Source organism: Dromiciops gliroides, chromosome 4, assembly GCF_019393635.1.
Source record: "Dromiciops gliroides isolate mDroGli1 chromosome 4, mDroGli1.pri, whole genome shotgun sequence".
In the NCBI taxonomy this organism is placed as follows: Eukaryota; Metazoa; Chordata; class Mammalia; order Microbiotheria; family Microbiotheriidae; genus Dromiciops; species Dromiciops gliroides.
This window is the reverse complement of record NC_057864.1, coordinates 153,571,621-153,594,982: the sequence shown is the minus strand read 5'-3', so window position 1 is coordinate 153,594,982 and position 23,362 is coordinate 153,571,621. Positions and strand designations below refer to the sequence as shown.

General features: G+C 39.8%; 1 protein-coding gene across 1 annotated transcript in view; it reads right to left on the bottom strand.

Annotated features, from left to right (window-relative positions):
- COPA (COPI coat complex subunit alpha) overlaps positions 1-23,362 on the bottom strand; it is a 41,401-nt gene that overhangs the window by 10,388 nt on the left and 7,651 nt on the right. Inside the window, exons 4-19 of the mRNA XM_044000251.1 lie at positions 22,589-22,669; positions 20,739-20,815; positions 19,920-20,029; positions 14,669-14,778; positions 13,655-13,754; positions 13,112-13,247; positions 12,346-12,428; positions 8,335-8,485; positions 7,243-7,309; positions 6,193-6,268; positions 3,897-3,979; positions 2,905-3,044; positions 2,713-2,798; positions 2,479-2,617; positions 1,629-1,791; positions 1,360-1,506 (exon numbers count right to left, since the gene is read on the bottom strand). Coding sequence (XP_043856186.1) covers positions 1,360-1,506; positions 1,629-1,791; positions 2,479-2,617; positions 2,713-2,798; positions 2,905-3,044; positions 3,897-3,979; positions 6,193-6,268; positions 7,243-7,309; positions 8,335-8,485; positions 12,346-12,428; positions 13,112-13,247; positions 13,655-13,754; positions 14,669-14,778; positions 19,920-20,029; positions 20,739-20,815; positions 22,589-22,669 — 1,749 coding nt within the window. The remainder of the gene's footprint in view (positions 1-1,359; positions 1,507-1,628; positions 1,792-2,478; positions 2,618-2,712; positions 2,799-2,904; positions 3,045-3,896; positions 3,980-6,192; positions 6,269-7,242; positions 7,310-8,334; positions 8,486-12,345; positions 12,429-13,111; positions 13,248-13,654; positions 13,755-14,668; positions 14,779-19,919; positions 20,030-20,738; positions 20,816-22,588; positions 22,670-23,362) is intronic.

Genomic DNA, 23,362 nt, shown 5'->3' with positions numbered 1-23,362 from the left:
CTAGCTGTGTGGCCCTGGGCAAGTCACTTAATCCTCACTGCCCCACAAAAAAAGAAAAAGAAATCACCGTGTCATATGTATATTCCTAAGGGATTTGTGATCCAGGTCAGGGAACCACACCAGCTTTGCCACTGTGGGCTAGGGAAAGTGGAATGGGCTAACTATAGAGGTGGTAGATTGCTCTTTAGAGGCATTTAACCAGAGGCTGGATGACCACTTGGTTGTTTTGGGTTTTTCTGGCAGGGCAATGAGGGTTAAGTGACTTGCCCAGGGTCACACAGCTAGTAAGTGTCAAGCATCTGAGGCCAGATTTGAACTCAGGTCCTCCTAAATTCAGGGCCAGTGCTTTATCCACTTTGCCACCTAGCTGCCCCTCACTTGGTTGTTATAGTGGGAATTCCTTCTGGGTATGGTTTGGATTAGGTATTTGCTAAGGTACCTTTGAACTCTCAAATCAAATAATTCCATGATTAACTTGCAGAGCTTTTCAACAAGTTATTCACTGAAATGATATCAGAGAAGCTGTGAAACTCCATGGAATCAGTTCCACCTACCCTGGCATGCTGTATTGTTGGGTCCTTAAAGGTGAGTCAGTTGGGATCTCATTTGTTGTTATTTTAGTTGATTTTCAGTTGTGTCTGACTCTGTGACACCATTTGAGGTTTTCTTGGCAAAGGTAATGGAGTGATTTGCCATTTCCTTCTAATCATTTTACAGATGAAGAACGGAGGCAAAAAAGGTTAAGTGACACAGCTAGTGTATCTGAAGCTAAATTTGAACACAGGTTTTCCTGAATCCAGGGCCGGTGCTTTATCCACTGTGCCACCTAGCTGCCCCCCATTATATCATTTTTTGTTTTTGTTTTTTTAGTGGGGCAATGAGGGTTAAGTGACTTGCCCAGGGTCTCACAGCTAGTAAATGTCAAGTGTCTGAGGCCAGATTTGAACTCAGGTACTCCTGAATCCAGGGCTGGCGCTTTATCCACTGCGCCATCTAGCTGCCCATCATTTTAATGGACTGCTTTCAAAGAGGTATTTAATAAACTCTCAACCTGAGGAATCAGAATAATGAATGATGGATTTATTCTCCATTTTGACTATCCTATTCCTGTCTTGGGAGTAATAAAAGAAAGTAGAAACAGAAATATCATATGTTATGAGATACTCACAGAGACAAAGATAAGGAAAAGTAGGAGATAAAGAGAATGCAAATATAAAGTTGATACAAATTACCATTTAAACATCTTGACCTACATTTGTGTGAAGATCTTCATTTACAAACCCAGGACCAGAGCAACACTTACCCAATTTTTCAACTACCAACTCATGCCCTGATATTGCAAGAGACTGGTGGCCTTACCTCAATGTTGCCACATTCCAGGGCCAAACTAAATCGAGTCTTCTCATCCTTAACAAAGTGCAGTGCCACTTCAGGATAGCCCTTCTTCTGGAGATAGGCAATGATGGACTGGCCCACTAATTTGGCATTCCTCACCATGTGCAGTACCTAGAGGTGTGTTTGTGGGAGCAGGGATGGTGAAAAAGACTGCTCAGAAGAGGAGCAGCAATTCTTATATTTGATTTTACTTAGAGATGCCCCTCTCCCCAGAGATGTTTTTTTCACTGTACCTCATCATATTTCCTGTTAATCAGAGCAAGCTTGAATTTGAACTCAGTGGGATCAATGGTAAGCACTCGTGGACGACACTCTCGATCTAGGCAGTACACATTATTGCCCTTCACCCGTGTGACATAGATTGGCAAGTCAAGGGTACGGATGATCCCATGGTCCCTGAAGGTGGGAAGAGGGGGGTAAGAAAACAAAGCCATGAGCATCTGTGGAGAAAGGGTTTCAGGTCTAACGTATGCCCTGCTGTGGAGAGGGAAATTAAGGAGTTCTGCCTCCTCCTCATTGCACTGCTAAATCCTACCCAGCCTCCATAATCCATCTATCCTTGATCCACCAAATGCTACCTGAGTTGATGAGGAAAAAATTCATGACAGGAGGATAACAGTACATATTGATATTATTTACTTTCCCATGTAGAGTGAAGGCAGGATAGGGAACTTTGGGTTTTCTTTTAGAAAAAATGATTGCTAGAGGTGGGAGATGATGGGTATAGGAAATTGTATGCACTGTCAGACTGTTGATATGTGGGTTAGTTTTGCTGAACTGCTTTCTTTTCTTATTCTTTGTCACAAGAGAAGATGCTCTGGGGAGGGAAAGGGAGAAGGATATATTTGAAAATGAAGGTGATATAAAAAAAGATATTGCGGGAGGGCAGAAGAATGTTACATAATGACAGGAGTAAAGGAAGCCAGTGGTGAGCAAACTGACTTCAGAGAATGAAGCTGGCCACTGGATTTGATAACAAGACTTCTTCCAAGTCTTTTGAGGAAAGGAAAATGATCTTGAATACTCTCTCTAGGATAGGTCAGTTGTTTCAAAGAAATACTTTTTCCTATGTATAGAACTTACCCAGTGGTGACAGCATATTTGATGTGATTGCTGGTGGTATAGATAAACACACCACTCTCGTCCCAGGCCCCACTCTTGACACGAATATTCTCATGGATGTTACAAAGTGACTCCAGTTTACGATTGCAGATCATGATAGCTGTAAGAATCAGTGAGCAAGGGACATGAGTACCCTCCTGGGACAGGGAGGGTGTTACAGGTAGATGAGAGAGTCTGTTCCAAGTTAGTCCTTACCATGCTTGGCCAGCAGGGCTACATGGGACATATCTGCTGACCAAATGACATACTTCACTTTGGAAATCTTCACAGACGCCAGAGTCCTACAAGGAAGAGGAGACACAGAATAAGAGGGATATCATCCTTTATTCCAGGTCACAATTTAGATTCTTTTGGTGTCCAAGGGACCAAAGGAGTTGGCATAATTACCGCTTCTGTTGTACATCAAAAAGTGTGATGGAATCAGCATCTCGAAGCAGCAGGTTCCCTGTGCCTGCATAAAAGATCTCATCACAATTAGGGACCTGCACTTTCTTGGTGATTTCATTCTTCAAGTTCTTGATCAGAAGCTAAAATGAAAATGAAAGGATGAGGCATTTAGTGTACAGAAAAAAATGCAAAAAGTTTCTTTTCTGAGCTGCAACTTCCTTGGCTTCAATTAATCATGTACTCTCTTTTCATTCCATAAATCTTATGCTAAGAGTTTAAGATCTGTTATTAGGTAAGGGTTTTTCCCTTCTCATATCACCCCAACTCTATCTTCTTCTTGGCCCTTTCTTCAGTGGAGACATTCAGAGAAGCTTGGCCAATGACTATATTCATCAAACTTACTTTCTTTCTTTCTTTTGGTGGGGCAATGGAGGTTAAGTGACTTGCCCAGAGTCACACAGCTAGTAAGTGTCAAATGTCTGAAGCTGGATTTGAACTCAAGTACTCCTGAATCCAGGGCTGGTGCTTTATCCACTGTGCCACCTAGTTGCCCCATCAAAGAAACTTAAAAAGAAAATCTGCAGAGCTAGCCACATAAATGTATAACTGATCTCAATATATAAGGTCAGAAAGACAACACTGTTTGCTGATTGCTTCATAGCTTCCTGACAGGGTGTGGTGGTAACAGAGACAGCACTTTGTGAAGTACAGTAGGCCCAGAGTCTATTACAAACCCCAAAGTAAGACGTTCTTCTTACCCAAAATTAGGGAAGAGGCACATTTTATTATGGTTCCTATTTTTTTTTTCAAACCTTGTGGCTTCAGCTATTGTAAAGAGCACCTTATTTTAGAATTTAAGTCCTGAGACGATCTGACCGTGATCTCAATTATCAATCTCAACAGGAAAGGTAGTAATAAATCAATTCTGTTTACTTCACACCACTCAAAACATAGCAACTAAACCCTGCAAAAACATCTTGGTCATAACTCACTGAATGCATACGATCCAGGACAGCAAAACGATTTCGGGCAACCCATACGGCTGTCAGGCCGGAGGAACGTTTCCCTTCAGGGGCTAGGGAGAACAAGATGGGGTAGGGGGGTCAGTAAGGAGAGACATGTGGTAAGCCACTGGCAGGTGACAGAGTCAGGTGCTATGGAACTGCCAGTCCTGCTGGCTGCCATCTTGGCTATGCCAGCTCAGCTGCTTCCTAACTAATTCAGTCGTAACCTGAGGCTATTGATGAGTGACTTTTCCCTACCATTCTTCTCCAAATGCCAGTACCAGTCCCCCAATCCTCTTTCCCTAGGCCAAGTGGCTGCCTGTCAGCCAATGCCATGTGCTGGCAAAGAGGCTGCCTATCCTAGGAGACAGAACACTCTGTCAAGCTAACGAGCAGGGCCTTCCTGGCCAAGCTGTGGCACAGCGAGGGGCCTGTTGGTGGTCCAGGACCCCCCACTGATAGGCAGCTAAATAAGCTGAAGGAGGGGCAGAGCCCCCTCCCTAGTTCGCAGCTGTTCTGCTGCTTTTAACATGTAAATGCAGGTCTCCTCAAGAAGCCCTGTGGGACTAGGTGCAGAATTCAGAGAGCACTCTGACTGAGGGGAGCCCTTAAGGAAGGAGGACCCTGTGATGAGTAGCATCTAGTACATAGCTGGTGCACAACAAAGTTCATCCATTGCCATCAGCTCTTAGAAGACTTATAAAAATCTTACCATATCACTTTACTTTCACCAGCTGAGTACTGAAGCTGATTATGAATTTGAGACAGACCTTAATGAGTAGCCCCTACTGTCTGGGCACTCAGTATGAGGACGAACAGAAGGATGCATTGTAATGCTCCTTTATCTATCAGTAACAGGAGATAATATGGCAGAACGTACTGACCGACATACTGACTGGCCTGGCCTAAATTTCTCAGACACCTGGGGTGTCTGGCTATTTACAAGGCTAATTATTATCATAGCCAACACTCCATTACCAGGAGCTTGTGATCCAATGAGTGAATTATCCAAGTCTTTTGCTTCTCCTCCTCTTTCCTTCTGCTGCCCATCTTTGGGCTGTTTCTTTGCTAATTAGTAATCTCAACATCCCCCTCCAACATAGGGAAGGAAAAGGAGATGAGGTAAGAAGGCAAAACTAAAACTCCCCCAATTTTTTCTTACGCAGTTGAGCAGTTCTAAGGGGAAAAATAAGTTAGGTTGGAGAAGATGCTAAACCTCTTGGCTCAATGGAAGTTCTAGGATTCCTAAATACCCATCACTGAGGTTCAGAGTTCTTATTTTTGTGTCATGTACCCTTTGGTGGTCTGGTGAAACCTACAGACCCTTTCTCAGAATAGTTTGTGGTTTTTAAAAAAAAAATAATGGAAGGAAACAATAAATTTCAATTAGAGGTTAGTGAAAATAAAGATGTAATTTTTTTCCATTCAACTTCTTATCCCGTCATTACCATGTTCTTACAGTCTCTGTGACCATCCATCACAGAGCTGGCTATAATAGCAGCAGCAGCAACGCCATAGAATAGAGTAGTTGTCCCAACAAAGGGGAGAAGCCCCAATAATCCAAACTATCAATAGGCAACAAAAAAGGCTCTTCTGGAACCTGCCGGCAGGGGTCAAGGTGTCTATAAAGAAATGAAGAGCTGAGGTCTGAACTACTGTCCTGCTGGATTGAACAGGAGGGACCACAGGAAGAGGGACCACAGGAAGAGGAACATGAGCAGGAGTCAGAGCCACTCCAATAATCAGCAATGTCAGCAGTTCTGACAGGGAGGCCATTCACAGTGGGGTAGGAGTGATGGAGGAGGCAGCAGGGTCTCAGCTGGATCCTGAGATCCCAGGTGGGGCTTGGGGCTGTTAACAGCCACATCTTTCTGACATGTGAGGGGAGGCAAATTGGAGCTGGAAGTGGATGGGAGAGCATAAATCCCCAGCCCCAGGGTGACACATTCCCAGATTGGAACCACATTTTTAAATAAATGAAACTACCAGGGTGAAAGTCATCTCAGCTGACAATAAACCAGGAGAGCACGCTGTGCTGAAAGGGAAAATGGAGAGTTTCTAATAACCAAATTATAAAATATATATATCTAGCTGGGGTAATAAAATGTGGGAGGAACATGAATTTTTCACAATGTAGTCGCCTATGATGCAGTTGTCAAAGGCACCTGCCAACAGACATGAGCAATGTGGATATGGTTTGGGAAGGGAAGGTGGAGGACTTGAAGAGAGATGATGATGTGAGTGAGGGGTGGGGCTGAACTGAGCGGAGCTGCTGAAAGCCTACCATCAGGATTCTGAGAGTCGGCATCCTTGGGAATGGTATATAAGTCATAGGTGCTGTTTTCTAGGTTGCTGGCTCTCTGTAAAAGAGGGTAGTGAGATTATCAATGAAAAGAACATAGCAAAGCTCTTTAATCTTAAACAAAGAAAATATTTCTTTTCCAAACATGTTAATTCTGAATATCTGATTTTAATATAGCCTGTCCTTCTTCCCCTTCCTGAGATGTGTGAAAAATAAACATACAGGCAGGTTTACAAGGACCTTCTCCAAAATTTTTCACATATACACAATACCACTCATCTTCCTCAACCCCCCCCAAATTTAGGATAACTATTGTATTACTTTTCTTCTTTTTTATTTTACAGATAATCAAATTAAAGGACAGACAGGGGAAAACAATCCATGTCCCAGAGCAAATTGGCTGAATGCAGGTAATCTGTTTTGCTTCCTTAGTGTACCATTACTCCCAACCAACTTCCAGTAAACTGAAGATGCTATTAAAGTGTCAGTCTTAATATATTAACGGGTTTGAAGCAAGAAGAAAAATAAGCAACAAATACCATAAATCAAAAGTTTAGTAGGGACACTAGTCTCATTTTCTTAATTTGGCAGCAGGGGGTCTAATAATGGGGATATTTTAAAATTCACTGCAATTTGGACTGTAAGAAGTAGAAATGATTACACGAGGACTCTGTAAATATCTCCTCTTAAGAGGCATATTAATCATCTAACCCAATCTTCCACTCTGATGCAAACAGTGAGATCAAGTTAGTTGCTTCCTGGGATAAGGGCAAATACACTAATAAACAACATAATTTTTTAAAAAATCGTCCTTTTGAAAATCCAGGACATTCTATACTTCCTAGGACACTAAGAATGAATTCACCATTCCTAGGGTTTAGACCATCCAACAATCTTTCACCTATGATAATGGAACTGTATTTGGTTTGAGCCTATAGGCTACTAAAAACTCCATGTTGCCACGGGAAAGAGAAGGTATTTAAGTCCTGTATACTTTGATGTTTAAGAGCCCATCTCGAAGTGATTACTCACTGTACATAGTAGGACTGCATTCTCTGCTGGGTTATATGACATGTTGAACACTGGGAACTTGGAACCACTAGGGAGAAGGAAAGAAGAAGAAATTGGGAAGAAGCATCAGAACAAAACTGAGAAAATCCAACTTTTGGATTTTTAAATTTCTCTCAAAGTTGCATTCACCTTCTCTCCTTTTAAGTTGAGTCCCTTTTTCTAAGTAAAAAGCTTTTAAAAGCAAACCCAGTAAACCTTGAATCAATGAACAGAAGGTGGTGGCAACAACTGGGAAAGGACAGGCTGCAGGGGAGTGGGATCAGCCTGGTTGAAATCCAAATTCCTACACACAATTACAATTGATACCACAGAACAACATGACTTGATTTGTCTCTGGCAGTTTTCTCTAGTTCCTTGGAACGTTTATATCAACCCAACTTTTATTGCAGCAATACTGGCAGAGGACAACAAACCCCCCATGCCAAGGTTTGTCACCATGAAAGTTTCAGCATGCTGCTGCAGCTGGCTTTCCAAGAGGACAGTGCCTTTTGCTGGGAGTCCCAGGGGTTATCACATCATCTGTGCCCTCTGGTCTGGAGTTGTATATATATATTGCTGATGAGTGATGGAAGAATGAGGGAGAGGACTGTGTATCACACAAATACAAAATGAACCTCTCCCTCAGAACATGTTCAACTCTAATCTATCTCCCAGTCTGACCTGGGCTGGTCCTATCTAAGGTGAATGTGGTGTCACCAAGTTGGGGTATTCTATTAAAAAAGAATTGCCCTTGCTGTGCATAAGACACATAGATGAGTAAGACTATGACAGTAGAGTTTTTTATTCCAGGAGTCACTAGCTCCAATTGATGGTTCTAGACCTAAGGGTCTAAACATATCCACTCCCAAGGCTATGTATAACTATCCTCCTTGTCCACCACACTGAGGTATAAATTGTGTAGCACCAAGATGATCTAAACCGTGATATAGGTGAAAAAAATCCCAACTGCTATTTAAAGAAACACCAGATGAAAGCTCACAGGATATTTGTTCTGTTACAGACTGGTGTTAAGAAGGTCAAAGAATTAACTGGTCAATTTTAAGCCAGACTTACCTCCTCAACTGCATGACAGCAACATCTTTAGAGCTATTAAAATCTAGCTGGCGCAAGAATCGATCCTTGACATAGTGTAGCATGTTGCCATGAACAGCATAAGCTGGTCGCTCCCGTTCCAGTTTAAAGACAATCATGCCACCATCATGACCTGGATGGAAAGAGAAGGAACGGTTGACTTTGGTCAGAGACAGAAGCAAGGGAATAGATAAGGCTGAGAAAAGGATCGAGACTTGGTAGGGTTTAGGGTTGCCTCTTTGCAATTTCCAATCATACTTCTATTCTTGGAGGCTAGGTTGAACAAGTGTAATCTCTTGTCCAAATGACAGTCCTTCAAATCCTTAAAGAAAATTATCATATTCCCTTTACCTCCCCTCTCCTCCCAAGCAAGAGTTCTATTCTCCAGGTTGAAAAGCTCTAAGTTCTTTCAACTGATCTTGACATGACATGATCTCTAAGTCCCAGGAGGCTAAGGAAAAAGATTTTAAAACTTAATCATTTTCTACTAGCTTCTTCCATTATAATAAGGAGACCTACATGTTTAAGATTCTTTTTTTTTTTTTTTGTGAGGCAATTGGGGTTAAGTGACTTGCCCAGGGTCACACAGCTAGTAAGTGTCAAGTGTCTGAGGCTGGATTTGAACTCAGGTCCTTCTGAATCCAGGGCCAGTGCTCTATCCACTATACCACCTAGCTTCCCCCCCCCCCTTTTTTGGTGAGGCAATTGGGGTTAAGTGACTTACCTAGGGTCACACAGCTCAGCTAGTAAGTGTTAAGTGTCTGAGTCTGGATTTGAACTCAGGTCCTCCTGACTCCAGGGCCAGTGCTTTATCCACTGTGCCACCTAGCTGCCCCATGTTTAAGATTCTTAAGGCCAAGTCATTTCTCAAGTATATAGAGAACTAAGTCAAATTTATAAGAATACAATTAGTTCCCCAACTGACAAAGGTCAAAGGATGTAAACAGGCAGTTTTCAGAAGAAATCAAAGTTATCTATAGTCATATGAAAAAATGTTCTAAATCACTATTGATCAGAGAACTACAAATTAAAACAACTCTGAGGTTCCACCTCACATCTATGAGTGGCTAATATAACAAAAAAAGAGCATGTTGGATGTTAGAGGGGATGTGGGAAAACTGGGACACTAATCCACTGATGGTGGAGTTATGAACAGATCCAACCATTCTGGAGGGCAATATGGAACTATGCCCAAAGGGCTGTCAAACTATGCATACCCTTTGATCCAGCAATACCACTGCTAGATTTAAATCCCAAAGCCATCCCCCAAAAGAGAAAAAGACTTATTTGTACAAAAATATTTTGTGCTAGCTAAGAATTGGAAATCAAAGGGATGCCCATCAATTGGGGAATGGCTAAACAAGTTGTGGCATATGATTGTAATGGAATATTATTCTGCTATAAGAAATGACAAGCAGGATGATTTCAGAAGGGCCTGGAAAGACTTATATTAACTGATGTATAGTGAAGTGAGCAGAACCAGAACATTGTGCACAGTGACAGCAATACTGTTCAAGGAAGAACTGTGAATGACAACTATTCTCAGCAACACAATGATCAGAGACAACCTCAAAGGACTAATGATAAAGCATAGCATCCATCTCCAAAGAAAGAACTGATACTGATTGAGCACAGACTGAGGCATGCTGTTTTTCACTTTCTTTCTTTCATTTAAGTCTTCCTTGTACAAAATGACTAATATGGTAATGTTTTACGTTAAAAAAATAATAGAATACAAGTCATTCCCCAATTTACAAACGGTCAAAGGATATGAACATGCAGTTTTCAGAAGAATAAATCAGTTATCTACATCTTATGAAAAAATGTTCTAAATCACTATTTATTAGAGAAATGTAAATCAAAACAATTCTGAGGGAGCGGCTAGATGGTGCAGTGGATAAAGCTCCAGCCCTGGATTCAGGAGGACCTGAGTTCAAATCTGGCCCCAGCCAGTGTCAAATCTGACACTAGCTGTGTGACCCTGGGCAAATTACTTAACCCTCACTGCCCCCCCAAAAAACAAAAATAAATTAAAAAAACCCCAAAACAATTCTAAGGCCCCACCTCATACCTATCAGATTAGCTAATATGACAGAAAAGGAAAATGACAAATGTTGGAGGGGATGTATAAATTGGGACACTAACAAATCCCTGGTGGAGCTGTAAACTGACCCAACCATTCTGGAGAGCAATTCGGAACTATGCCTAAGGTTATAAAACCATGCATACCCTTTAACCCAGACCACTACTAGGTCTGTATCCTAAAGAGATTTAAAAAAAAGGAAAAGAACCTATAAGTACAAAAATATTTATAGCAACTCTTTTTGTGATGGCAAAGAATTGGAAACTGAGGATCATCAACTGGGGAATGGCTAAACAAGTTGTGATGTGATTGTGATGGAATACTATTGTGCTATAAGAAATGATGAGCAAGATGTTTTCAGAAAAACCTGCAAAGACTTACATAAGCTGATGAATGGTGAAGTGAGCAGAACCAGAAGAGTATACACAGTAACAGCAATGATCAACTGTGAATGTCTTAGATATTCTCAGCAATACAATGACCCAAGACAGCTTTGAAGGACTTATGTTGAAAAATGCTATTTCCCTTCAGAGAAAAAACCGATGGAGTCTGAATGCAAAATGAAATTCACTTTCTTTTTCTTTTCTTTCTTGATCTGGGTTATCTTTCACAACATGACAGATAGAAATGTGTTTTGCATGACAGTACACATACAACTTATATCAAATTGCTTGCCTTCTCAATGGAGGAGGGGAAAAATGTAAAAGAGAATTTGGAACTCAAAATTAAAAAAACAAACATTAAAAACTGTTTCCAAAAAAAAAAGGGGGGGGGGCAGCTAGGTGGCACAGTGGATAGAGCACCGGCCCTGGAATCAGGAATACCTGGGTTCAAATCCAGCCTCAGACACTTAACATTTAACCCCAATTGCCTCCCTTAAAAAAAAAAAAGAAAAAGAAAAACAAAACTGTTTCCACGTGTAATTCAGGAAAAAATGGTAAAATACTAAAAAATTTTAAAAAGATTCTTAAGGCCAAGGATCAGCAATGAATAGGATCTGGACAGAGAAAGCATGTGATTTGCCAGTGCAATTCAAAGTACTAGGTCTCTGAGAAAAGAGGACATCTTTTTTTTTTTTTTTTTGGTGAGGCAATTGGGGTTAAGTGACTTGCCCAGGGTCACACAGCTAGTAAGTGTTAAGTGTTTGAGGCTGGATTTGAACTCAGGTCCTCCTGAATCCAGGGCCAGTGCTCTATCCACTGCGCCACCTAGCTGCCCTGAAAAGAGGACATCTTTTCTCCAAAATGACTGGAGAAAAAAAGAAACTAAAAATCCAACCAGTTGGCTCTAAGAATCTTGCTCTCTCTCCTGTTAACCTAATGTATATTTTCTTAAAAAGTGATGGAGTTGTACACAGTATCATCAACAATGAGTGTTGATCTACTGTGATGGACTATATTCTTCTCACCAATGCAATGGTACAGAAGAGTTCCAGGGAACTCATGATAGAAGAGGATCTCCAAATCCAAGAAAAAAAAAAAAAGAAAAAGAAAAAAAAAGAACTGCAGAGTATAGATGCTGAATGAACCATACTATTTCTTTTGTTTTTGATGCTGTTGTTTTTTTTCTATTTTGAGGTTTTTCATCATTGCTCTGATTTTTTCTCTTGTAACATGACTAATGCAGAAATAGGATTAATGTTATTATGTGTATATATATAGATATATATAGATATACATATATAACTTATATCAGATTGCCTGCTGTCTAGGGGAGGGGGGAGGGAGGGGAGGGAGGGAGGGAGAAAAATCTGAAATTGTAAAGCTTGTATAAACAAAAGTTTAGAACTATCTTTACATGTAACAGAAAAAAATAAAATACTTTATTAATTTAAAAAAAGTGATGGAGAATAACTGTTCTGTGTTGTAAACGTTGAGGAATAACAGGGAGGGAGGAAAAAGGGTTCTTACCTGCAGCAAAAAGGTTGAGGTTGGGATGGGCAGCTAGAACCCAGAAACGGTCATGGTCTCTACGGAAGGTTTGAACTCCAGTCCTATTGTGGATTGGAGAAAAGAAGAAATAGAAAAACTATCAGTTTCTCAGGAATCTTCAATCTGAAAGACAACAAGCTAACAAACTGATTAATGGAATCAAATCAGGACCAACATATTGAATGTTCCAAAGTAAAGATGACCAAGGTTATTGAGGTATATGGTATAGTGGACAGAGTGCTGGACTTGGAATCAGGAAGACCCTTACTAGCTGTGTGACCCTGGGCAAGTAGTTTAACTTCTATGAGCTTGTTTTCACACCTATGAAATGAGGGGGTTGGGAGGAGAATACTGTACACAGTAAGAGCAACATTGTTCAATGATCAACTGTGATAGATTTTGCTCTTCTCAGCAATACAATGATACAAGACAATTCCAAAGGACTCATGATGGAAAATGCTCTCCACATCCAGAAAAAAAGAACTGTGGAATCTGAATGCAGATTGAATAATGTTTCTACTTTTTTGTTTTTTTGTTTTTGAGGTTTTCCCCTTTTGTTCTGATTCTTCTATCACAAAATGATTAACGTAGAAATATGTTTAATGTGACTGTACATAGATAACCTATATCAGATGGCTTTCTGTCTTAGGAAAGGGGGAGGGGAGAGAGAGGGAGAAAAATTTGGAACTCAAAATCTTATAAAAAAGAAAGAAATGATGAAAACTATCTTTACAAACTCCCTTACCTCTTTGACATATCCCACACCCGGATACTTTTATCTTCAGAATTACTGAGGATGAGTTCCTGTCGAGGGTGGAAGACAGCACAGGAAACATTGTTGTAGTGACCTCGGCAGGTATCTACTTCCCAAGCCTTAGATTCTGGGAGGAAGAAAGGAAGAACTAGGTCACCAGAAGTACCCTCTCCCTCCTCTTCTACTGTCACTGATATTGGCTATGTGATACTGAACTGCTTTCAAGCAAATGTTCAGCACCACCACAAAGAACTGTACTAATTGCTTCAATTGATCAGTGTATTTCTTCCTTCTCTGATCTCCTCAATAGTTTCAAATTTCTCTCTAATTCCCTTTAAAAAATTTCTCTTCTTATTCAAACTCCACAATGCTGAACTGCTATTCTAGAAAGAAAGGGAAGAGAACAGCTTCTGTTTCAGGATTAACATGAAGAACAGAATCATACAAGCTTGTATCTTCTTACCCATAGATGGTAAGAGAGCATGTCACAAAATCTAGGGTCCCTAGTTCTCAGGAGTGGAGTGGCCTACTCACCATTCATACGCCAAATCTTCACTTGACGGTCATCAGCCCCAGACACAATGAGAGGCATAGTGGGATGGAAAGCGGCCCAGTTAACTCCACGATCATGACCCTGTGGAGAAGTCATGCAGGAGCAAATCTTTTAACATAGCTTTGCAAATGATAGCTTGCCCACAAGTAAATTAATGATTCATGCTAGATGATAGAAAAGGATGCTAGTGTCATTGATTTTACTCCTGTGGATAAAATCCTAGAATTATGATTTTTAAAATTTTAAAATGAAGATCACCATTTCAAGTTGCTCAGTATTACCAACTGCATACTAGTTCCTAAATTCACATGCCCTCTCTTCTAATCTTTTTACCTTTACTATATTATTACTTTTGCCCCTATACATACTCTACATTTCAGCCAAGCTGGACTATTAGCTATTTTCCCGAATTTTGTATGCCATCTCTTCTGGAACATGTTCCTTCCTTATCTTTACTTCCCACCATCCTCATCTCCCCTTCAAGGCTCAACTCATTTGACACCTGCTCTGTGAAGCTTCCCCTGACACTCCCTTCTCAGTTATCTCCCACCTCTTAGTGTTCACACTGTACCTCCACGCCTCCCCTCCCCCGTAAATGTAAAGTAAAATGTAGAGATTATTGTTTTTATCTATCTCCAAATTATTTAACTGAATTATCCAATTTTTATTTTTTACATGTAAAATGTTTTGTTTCCATAACTAGGGGCAGAGATCATGTCTATTCCTTCTTTGTATTCCCCCAATTCAACTAAGAATTGCACCCATTCGTAATCCCAAGGTGATACTCAATAAATATTTATGAAAACATTGATTGGTATTCTTACAAAAGGCTAGGGAAAAGGTTTAGTTTTGTGATGGCAGGTAGAGACTATGATCCAGTCTCTCCCTTCTTCTCCTTAGATTTGCACAATGAAGTAACTGTCCTTGAGACCAATATGGTCACTTAAGCCCTTTCTGGGGAATCTATGCCTAATCACTGGTTTTAGAAACAGTACCTCCAAAACATGTTTTACGACTGCATCCGTTGTCCCAAAGAGATCAACCCCTGTAATTCCCCTCACATCTGACTCCACAGCTCCAGGGGAAAGGTTCTTCTTCCTCAGGCCTTTGAGGCACGAAGCGCAGGCATGGGGGAAGCAAACATAATGTTAACAAAACAGTGAAGAATCAGAGGTAAGGAGGGACACAGTGATAGACAAACATTTAAGAAAAGGAGGGGAAAAAATTAGACAGGAGAAAAGGACAAACGACAAGATACTCTTTCCTTAAAATGTTCAGTACAGGCAAAACAACAATCACCTGTCAGAGCTTTGCTTGACATTTTGGTTGTAACATAGTTTAAAAAAGATAATCAGAGCCTGAAATGGACCTTAGAGATCATCTACCCCAACACTATCACACTACAGCTGAAGAAGCTGAGAATCATTTGGGTGAAGCGACTTACTCATGGTTATAATACTACTAAGTGGCAGAACTGGGACTTAAATACAAGTCCTCTTACTCCAAATAAAGTGTTCTCTTCACCTATGATATATCATGTTGCCTTTCTTTAAGAGATTTGTCAAGTCCAGAATCACCAAAAACCGTTTTTTTAATTTCAAAAATACAGTTTCTAAAAGTTTTTTTTTCTACACTAAGCTGAGCAGTACTTATAAATATCCATTCCCTTTTATAAACCTACACTTAATCTTCTTTTCCCATGCAATGGCCTGTTTCCAATTATTGAACAATTTGGAAATGATCCTAAATAGTGAGTCAATTTCACATTTTCTATAGAACTTTCTCCCTGTTATTTCAAAAATTCCAAAGAGAAACTCTGTGAGAAGGCCATTGCTTGAACTTCTTTTTTGTTTGTTTGGGGTTTTTGGGAGAGACAACTGGGGTTAAGTCACTTGCCCTGGGTCAAACAGCTAGTAAGTGTCTGAAGCCACAGTTGAACTCAGGTCCTCTTGACTCCAGGGATCTATCCATTGTACCACTTAGCTACCCTGGAACTTCTTAAAGTAGTGGTTTTTCAAAGAACTCAAACTTTCAAAAGGGTCTCAGAGACAGTTGCTATGAAGTTTGAAATAACTGTGGGCTGGGACAGTAGAGTAAAAGCAGGTCAACTAAGGCCCAGAAGGCTTACAGAATTTACCAAATTTATTATTAAGTAGATTATTCAGATTTTTAAAAGACAGCCTATCTAGAAGGGGCTATAATGCCAATTTACAACACTGAAAACTAAAGTAATGCTATTCCAAACCAAAATATCTGTATAAGGCCCACATATACAGCTGCAAGACACCTATCTTTAGAAACCATTTACAGATCATATGATTCTTTGTAGTCAGAAACAAGATCAAGATGATTTATTATTTAGATAGTGCTTTATCATTTTCAAAGAGCCTTCATATTTATTCTTGTACTTGAGCTTCATGAGAACACTGAATTAGGAAGAATAGATGCTATCACTGTCACTTTATATGAACAAATAGGACCATTAGGGCCAAGGTCGGATTTCTTAATATTGAAAGAGGTGGTGGGCCTACCACTCTGCTCTTTTAGTCTAATGCTTTTTCTTTTTGAATAATGGCTTTGCAAAACAGTCAGCATTGGCAAAAATAAAGTACCTTTGATATCCTTGATATACTGTCCTTTCTGAAATAATACAGCTAAATTGTAGAAGTTTAAAACTTAGTAGTTGCAGAAAACCTCAAACCACTTGACTAGTCATGCTTCTATATATTTTTTTAAGAAGCACTAATACTTCCTACTTCCTGCCAGATGGGAGCAGCAGACTGCCAGGAGGTGGAAAAGATGAGACAGATTTATCTCGTCTCCTGTACCTAGCTGAGCAGTGTGAAAAAACTCAAGAGCCAACAGGTTGAGAGGAACAAATCTAATGTTTTCAAAAAATCTTTCAAGGCTTAATAAACAGATTATCACAGGGAACCTTCCTTTTGCTTATTCATCTTGTCTCTTTAACAAGGTCTGTCAGCTTTCTTTAATGATCCTGATGCATGAAACAGAATCAAAGGAAAGCACAAAGATAGACAGCTGGGAGGAACTTCATCTCCAATAAGCATCAACCAATACATTAAAAGGGAAAGCTCTATGACAGAGTGGAAGCCTTTGTTGCACTTGCGTGTAATGACCCAGGAAAGGGGGAGGGGAAAAATAGACAGATGAATAGTGACAGGCAGTGAAAAGAAACTCAGAAAAGAAATACTTGAGCCTTTGACAAGCCACTGACTAAGACTGAACGACAGATGGAAAATTTCTGCAGCAGCTACACAAATCCAGAGGGAAGAGTAGACACACTCAGAACAGACCAGTTTGGTGCACTCTCCAAATGGGGGGGAGGGGTGGAAAGGGATAAGGATAAATGCGGGCATCTGATTAAGATACATTTAGTACAGAGGCATTCCAAATGCTGAGATTAGTTACACAAGGTTGGCATGCAAAGGGTTAAGCACATAAAATAATTAAAATATTAGTTCACTTAAAGCTCAAACCGCAGAAATAGCCAATTTCCCCTGATAAGGTACTGAAAAGGTTTTTTTGTATTAACCAGAAGCTTTTGCTAAGGTGAGGCCTTGAAAGATTCAAATTCTTAGAAAGAAGTTAGTCTTCTCCTCATGAGGAGGTTAAACAAGGTAAATAAATTCTTGTTATCAAAGCCATCTCATGTTTTCACTCAAGGAGCTATACCCTTTTTTTCAAGACAGAGATTTAGAAAAATAAATAGGGGAATTCACACTATATTTCAGTTGCTTGGCCATTTTATTTTCAATTAAATAATTGTTCCCAGAATCAGAAGTCAAAAGCTGTCTCCTAAATATTAACAGCATTGGTTCTAGAAAAGTCCCAGCTTCTAGTAGCGTGAAGCTAACTTGTTCACCTATGCTTGGTGCTCCCTTGAATAAAAACAAAGAGTAGTACTGAAGAGAGTCCACAAGACTCTAGAAAAGGAAAGGAACTTGGGCAAGAATCCAACCATAAAGTTCAGTCTTCCTCTTGGGTTAAGAGATTATTAGGAATGAAGAGAGAACAGAAGCTACTTTGCAAACTTTAGGCAAAAACTAGAGGATGATAAAGGGGAACTAATATTCATTAGTACCAAAGCTAGCAAGAGATTTCTCACTGCCACAGATATCCATTAGGTTATGATCCAGTTGTCCATGCACTGTATGTTGCTATGAGCCAGCACACACCACCACCAGGATTAAGCCACCTCTTTCTCTTTTTTTCAGAGTCAGGGCCCCTAACTTTGGTGGAGAAATGGTCTCTCCTCACTAAAGCTAAAGAAAAAATGAGTACCAATAATCTAGGCTTCCATGCCCATAAGCCAAGTAGTTATTTTGCATTCTAACTGCCCCAACTTGGTTTAGCTTGGCCCCCAAGAACAGAGTATGCTGGCACCAAGCAGTATGTGCAGTGCCCCGTGGGGTGAGCAGAGCTAAGCTCTAAATGACCATCCCAGAAACCACCAGAACAGGATGGGCTGGGTTCCAATCCTATTTGGCTCCTGTATCCTCAGAGAGAAAGAGAGGTGGGGGCAGGGAGTGTGTGTGGTAGAAAGCTGCAGCTAGGTTACTGGGAGAATGGATATTAAATTCCCCCATGTTGGCAGTGAGGAGAGGACATAGGCTCTGACAGCCTCATAGTGCCTATGCCTAGCTCCTCCTGTTGGCATGGCTGGTCCTGTGTCTGGGTAATGTACTTCAAATGGCACAATCAGTCTTGTGGAAAACTGCAATGGCAAATGTTGCTCCAACCTCATCCCACCTCCACGTAGTATCAGTCTTTTGTAGGAGACTTTCTACCAGTCCTGACCCCAATTCTTGCAGAAACTTCAACAGAGCTTGAAGAATCTGCAGGTGGTGCTCTTAAAAGCCTACTTCCCTGGCTTGCATTACATGCTACATCTACTCTTTAAGGAACTGAGATGGGCAAAATTCCAAATTATGCATCATAAGTGCCAGCTTCTCAACTTGCTCTGGTTGTTGCTGTTTACTAACAGCTGGAGTAGCAGTAAGTGCTCCCTTGCCTCAGCACACCCTGCTGCCGGTCTGCAGAGCAGCTGGGAGAGGGTGAGCTAGTTCTCATGTCTATAGAATACTGAGGCTGCTTACTTAGCCTAAATGACTTGGGCAAGGACCCTTAGGAAGCCTGTCCCTTTAACTGATGGACAGGGGACAGTTTCTATGGTCCTTGACTCTTCCTACCACTACCCCTTCACAGCATAAATTCTCTATGGATCTAAAGCTTCTGAGATAAGTAATACAAAAAGATATCCCAGAGAGCTGACAGAAGTAATTAGGCAGATAGCCTTGGCATTTGGATCTGTAGCTTCTGATTGTAGTCACAAAACAAAGTTCTTTTCATACATCTAACAATTTGTTTCTCTTCTAGGTGATACCCTTTTCTCATTTGTGTTTTCTGTTTAATCTGGAAAGCAAATTCTATCTAAATTAAATTAGTACCTCAAAGCAATGATACATGTTATAAAACGGAATAATGATTAGCACAACTACCCCGAAACTTTGAACTGTAGAATTCCTCATCTTGAAGGACATTCCTCTCCCTGTTAAGGGCTTTACAAAAACATATTCAGAAGATCAAAATTCATTCTATGTTTGAAAAACAGTCTCATATTAGGGGCTTTCCGTTTTTTTAACAAGATGATCTAGGAGTCTTGCTTCCCTGTATTGACCCAATACACTACATTTTCTCAACTGATACCAATTTTGCTGTTGTTTCTCTAGTGTGAATCATGATAACTGGTCAGTTATAGCTAATGAAACTCAAGTTTTTTTTTTTTCCTGAAAACTGATTTATCTGAAACTGAAAATTTCTTCACAGTTAGGACTATGAGTACTTCCAAATAACTACTTCTCTTAGAGATTATTATTCACTGACATTTGAGTTTCTGTGTGTGGGGGGGGGCGGGGGGGGGCAACTGGGGTTAAGTGACTTGCCCAGGGTCACACAGCTAGTGTCAAGTGTCTGAGGCTGGATTTGAACTCAGGTCCTCCTGAATCCAGGGCTGATGCTCTATCCACTGCGCCACCTAGTTCCCCTATCCACTGACATTTAACACCATCAAAGCTGATTCTGGGTAATAAGACCCTACAAAGGTGCTGACATTTCTCAAATCAGTCTCCACTGTCCCTTTTCCAAGTAAACCACTCTCACTGTTTTGGGCAATTGCAGTTTTCCATCAAGTTTGACCATACTGTCCCTCAAATTTGGGTAGCTCACCAGAAATATCCCAAACACGAACAGTCTGGTCCAGGCTAGCTGATACCACCAGGTCTTCTGAAGGGTGGAACTGGGCACACATTACATAGTGGTTGTGTCCTGTTAGCACACTGTAACAATCAAATCAAAAAAGACATTCAGAGACTCTCAAATCGAACACCATTCTCCCCAGATAAGCATCACAGATGTTTATCTTACTGTGTTTTGAGACTTTACTGATAGGTCTTACTCCTCTTTACCAACTAAATAGTTCTGATTTCATAGAATTATAATTGTATTACCTTCAGACAAAATATATCTTTTTCAAGCACCAAAGCAAATTTAAGATACTTGAAAATACAGCAATAACCTAGGAATATAGTGCAGGTACCTCAAATACAATTGCAGTACTTCACATTGGGAAATAATTGCTAGATTTCTGTGAGACATCATGTGAAGCTTTTAGAATAGTGAATTTGAGGTGTTCTTCCATTTTTCAACTGTCAGGTCCTTGTGCTAGGGTCCAGGCATATAGCTTCATATGATGCTCCAACTATCACCAAAGATAATAACTAAATCTCCAAAGTCTATACTAACCACTCCCTCCTCCCACGTTTCTGGGGGAAAAAAAAAGGATCCCAAACATTCACTGTGAGCTTCCATATATAACTAAAAATTTTTAATTTTAAACATCAGGAAAATGCAATAGGTAATTAACTAATAGTGCATTATTCCTTTGGGAAGAGGGTCAGAATGATATTAATGTACTCTATAATGTAGCAGATTATGAAGTATTGAGGAGGCTGAAGGTTCTAATGACTCCTCTGCCTCCTATATTACCAGACACAGGTCCTGGACTGCCAATTCCATACACGGATGGTCTGATCATCTGAGGCACTCAGAATCCAAGGATATTCCTGAAAGACATTACAAAACCAGGGATTTATCATGTAAGTCCTATTTTTTTCCCCTTATTATTATTGTGGGTTCACTCCAATGACTAAGGTTTTAGCTACATTTACTAGGAGCCACTGAGGCTATCGGCAACCATACTGGTACTTCAAGCAAATGAATCTAGTATGGAGACTTCTCTCCTATGTACTTGTGGTTTGCATTAGATTTAGCACTTTTAGAGTATAAGATATTGGAATACAGAAAGAAAAGGGAGTTAAGAGACTGGTTTAGGATGAATTCCCAAAGACAGAAATTCACTATTAACAAGAATGCAATTTTAGTAATTATTAGTGAAAACTGACCAGCCCATAAAACATTTCCAGTGTCTGCCTTCCCACCAGAAGATACCAGTATTGTTATGCCTTGCCTGACATTTATAATTCAATTACATAGTAGGCACTTTGTGTAAAGTGTTATTTTAGTTGCTGAAGGCAATTTAAACAAAAATTAAATAATACTTGCCCTAAAGGAACCTAGATTATATTGAGGAATGTGATATGTACATAGATAATAATAGAAGTTTATATTTAAAGCACTTTAAGATTTGCAGAACATTTTATGGAAATTATCTTACTGGAGCCTCACAACAAATCTATGAGGTAGAAACTAAAAATGTTATCAACCCTGCTTCACAGATCAGGAAACTGAGGGTCAAAGGGGCTAATACAGTCAATAAATCTAGTGGTGGAATTCAAACTAAGATCTTTCTAATTCCAAGTCTAGAGCTCTATCCACTGTACCATATAAATACAGGGTAATGTGAAGAGTGAAAATGCACTAACAATTGCTATGAGGGAAGTTACAGATTCTAAGAAGTAGTGGTAAGGATGGAAAAGGTTTCAGACAGGAGGCAAGGCACTGAGATAGTAAAGAGAGTGATGAGTTAGGGGAGCAGTTAGTAGATTGGTTTGGCTGCAACATAGCATGCTTAAAGGAGAATAATATGAAATAATTCTAGAAAGGTATATGGGAGCCAAACATGATAATTTGCTCTAAACAAGGGACAATTTTTAAAAAAAATTAAAGTGTGGAAATGCCAAATTAGTCTTTTTGCATGGCTGCCTAGATTATTTTAATGAGCATTATTATTAGTCTTGAATGTTTCAGTCACCTCTTACTTTATCCTACCCACTTTCTCAAAATGTTTTTCAATGAAATCACAGGGCTGGAAGAACTTTGAGGAAATCTACCCCCTAGGTAGGACTTCAGTTATCAGCACTGAAATTATTTAGACAGAGCTTATTTTCCTTCTTTCTCAAGTCTGCCTTTGTCTCAGGAGGCAGTGACAAAAACTAATAAAATCCATAATTTAAAATTACTTGCCATAAGCAAATACATATCTGAAAAGTTACATTGTAATAAAGCTTTCTGACATGAGATTAGTCTACAGATTCATTTTTTGGCTTTCATCGTTGGCAGGTCCAAATCAAATTCCCATTGCTTCTTCTTTTTTCCCCTCCATTTTTTTCCCCATTGCTTCTTTAAATGAGAACTATTTCAGTAAGAACAGTCAGAAATAAACACAACCCTGGATTCTTCCCTCTGCAGAAGAAAATGGGGTGGCAGGAGAATCAACTACATTACAATAACTCCAGCAATGCTGTAGAGTAAGACGGGTTCAAACATCGCTCATTTTGTTAACAATTCATGATCTCTTAAAGGTGTTTAGGTGGGAGACTCCTGTGTGGAAAGCAACAGACAAATTTTCCAAAAATAGGGGTATTATAGATACTCACATGATGAAAAAATGTGGTACGGATATAATCCAGGTGTCCAAGCAATGTGAACAGACAGCGCCGAAGTTTGTAATTCCAGACCTAGATGGAAGAGAAAAGTCAACAAAGAATATCTGTGGAAAATGTGGACACTAGGATTCTCCTTATAGATATTTACTACTGGAGCTCCAAGTTTCCCAACATATTTAATTGGCCTTATCTTTTTACATTTTTGAGTCAGTCTAGGAACTATGATTGAGGAAAAGGAAGAAGTACTCAGGAGATATATTAAGTCATTCCAGAGAAGCTAGAAAGGAGGAACAACAAAATCTGGAACCTTCTCAGAGATGGAAAAGTATTTCCTCTATCTGAAGAACTAATCCTTTGAATAATATAGACTGAAAATGTTTATAGCAGTACTTTTTGGAGTAGCAAAGAACTAGAAAAGCAGGTATCCACTGATTGGAGAAGAGACTGAACAAATTCTGACTTATGTATGAATTGTTCTTTTTTTAAAATGTTGGAAATATTTTATTTTTTTAATATTTTTTATATTTTTATATTTTCTTCCCTCTTCCCTACTCAAGAGCTATTCCTTTTAACAAAGAATAAAAAAGAAAAAACAAATAGCTTAACAAAGCTAACACAGAACTTCAGTCTGACAGTAGATGAAATGTTCCACATTCATAATTATTCATGCCTGCATGAAGGGAGGTTCATATTCTCATCTTTCCTTTGAGGCCAAGTTTATTCATTATAATCATGCAGCATTCAGTGTCTTGTGTGTGTGTATTC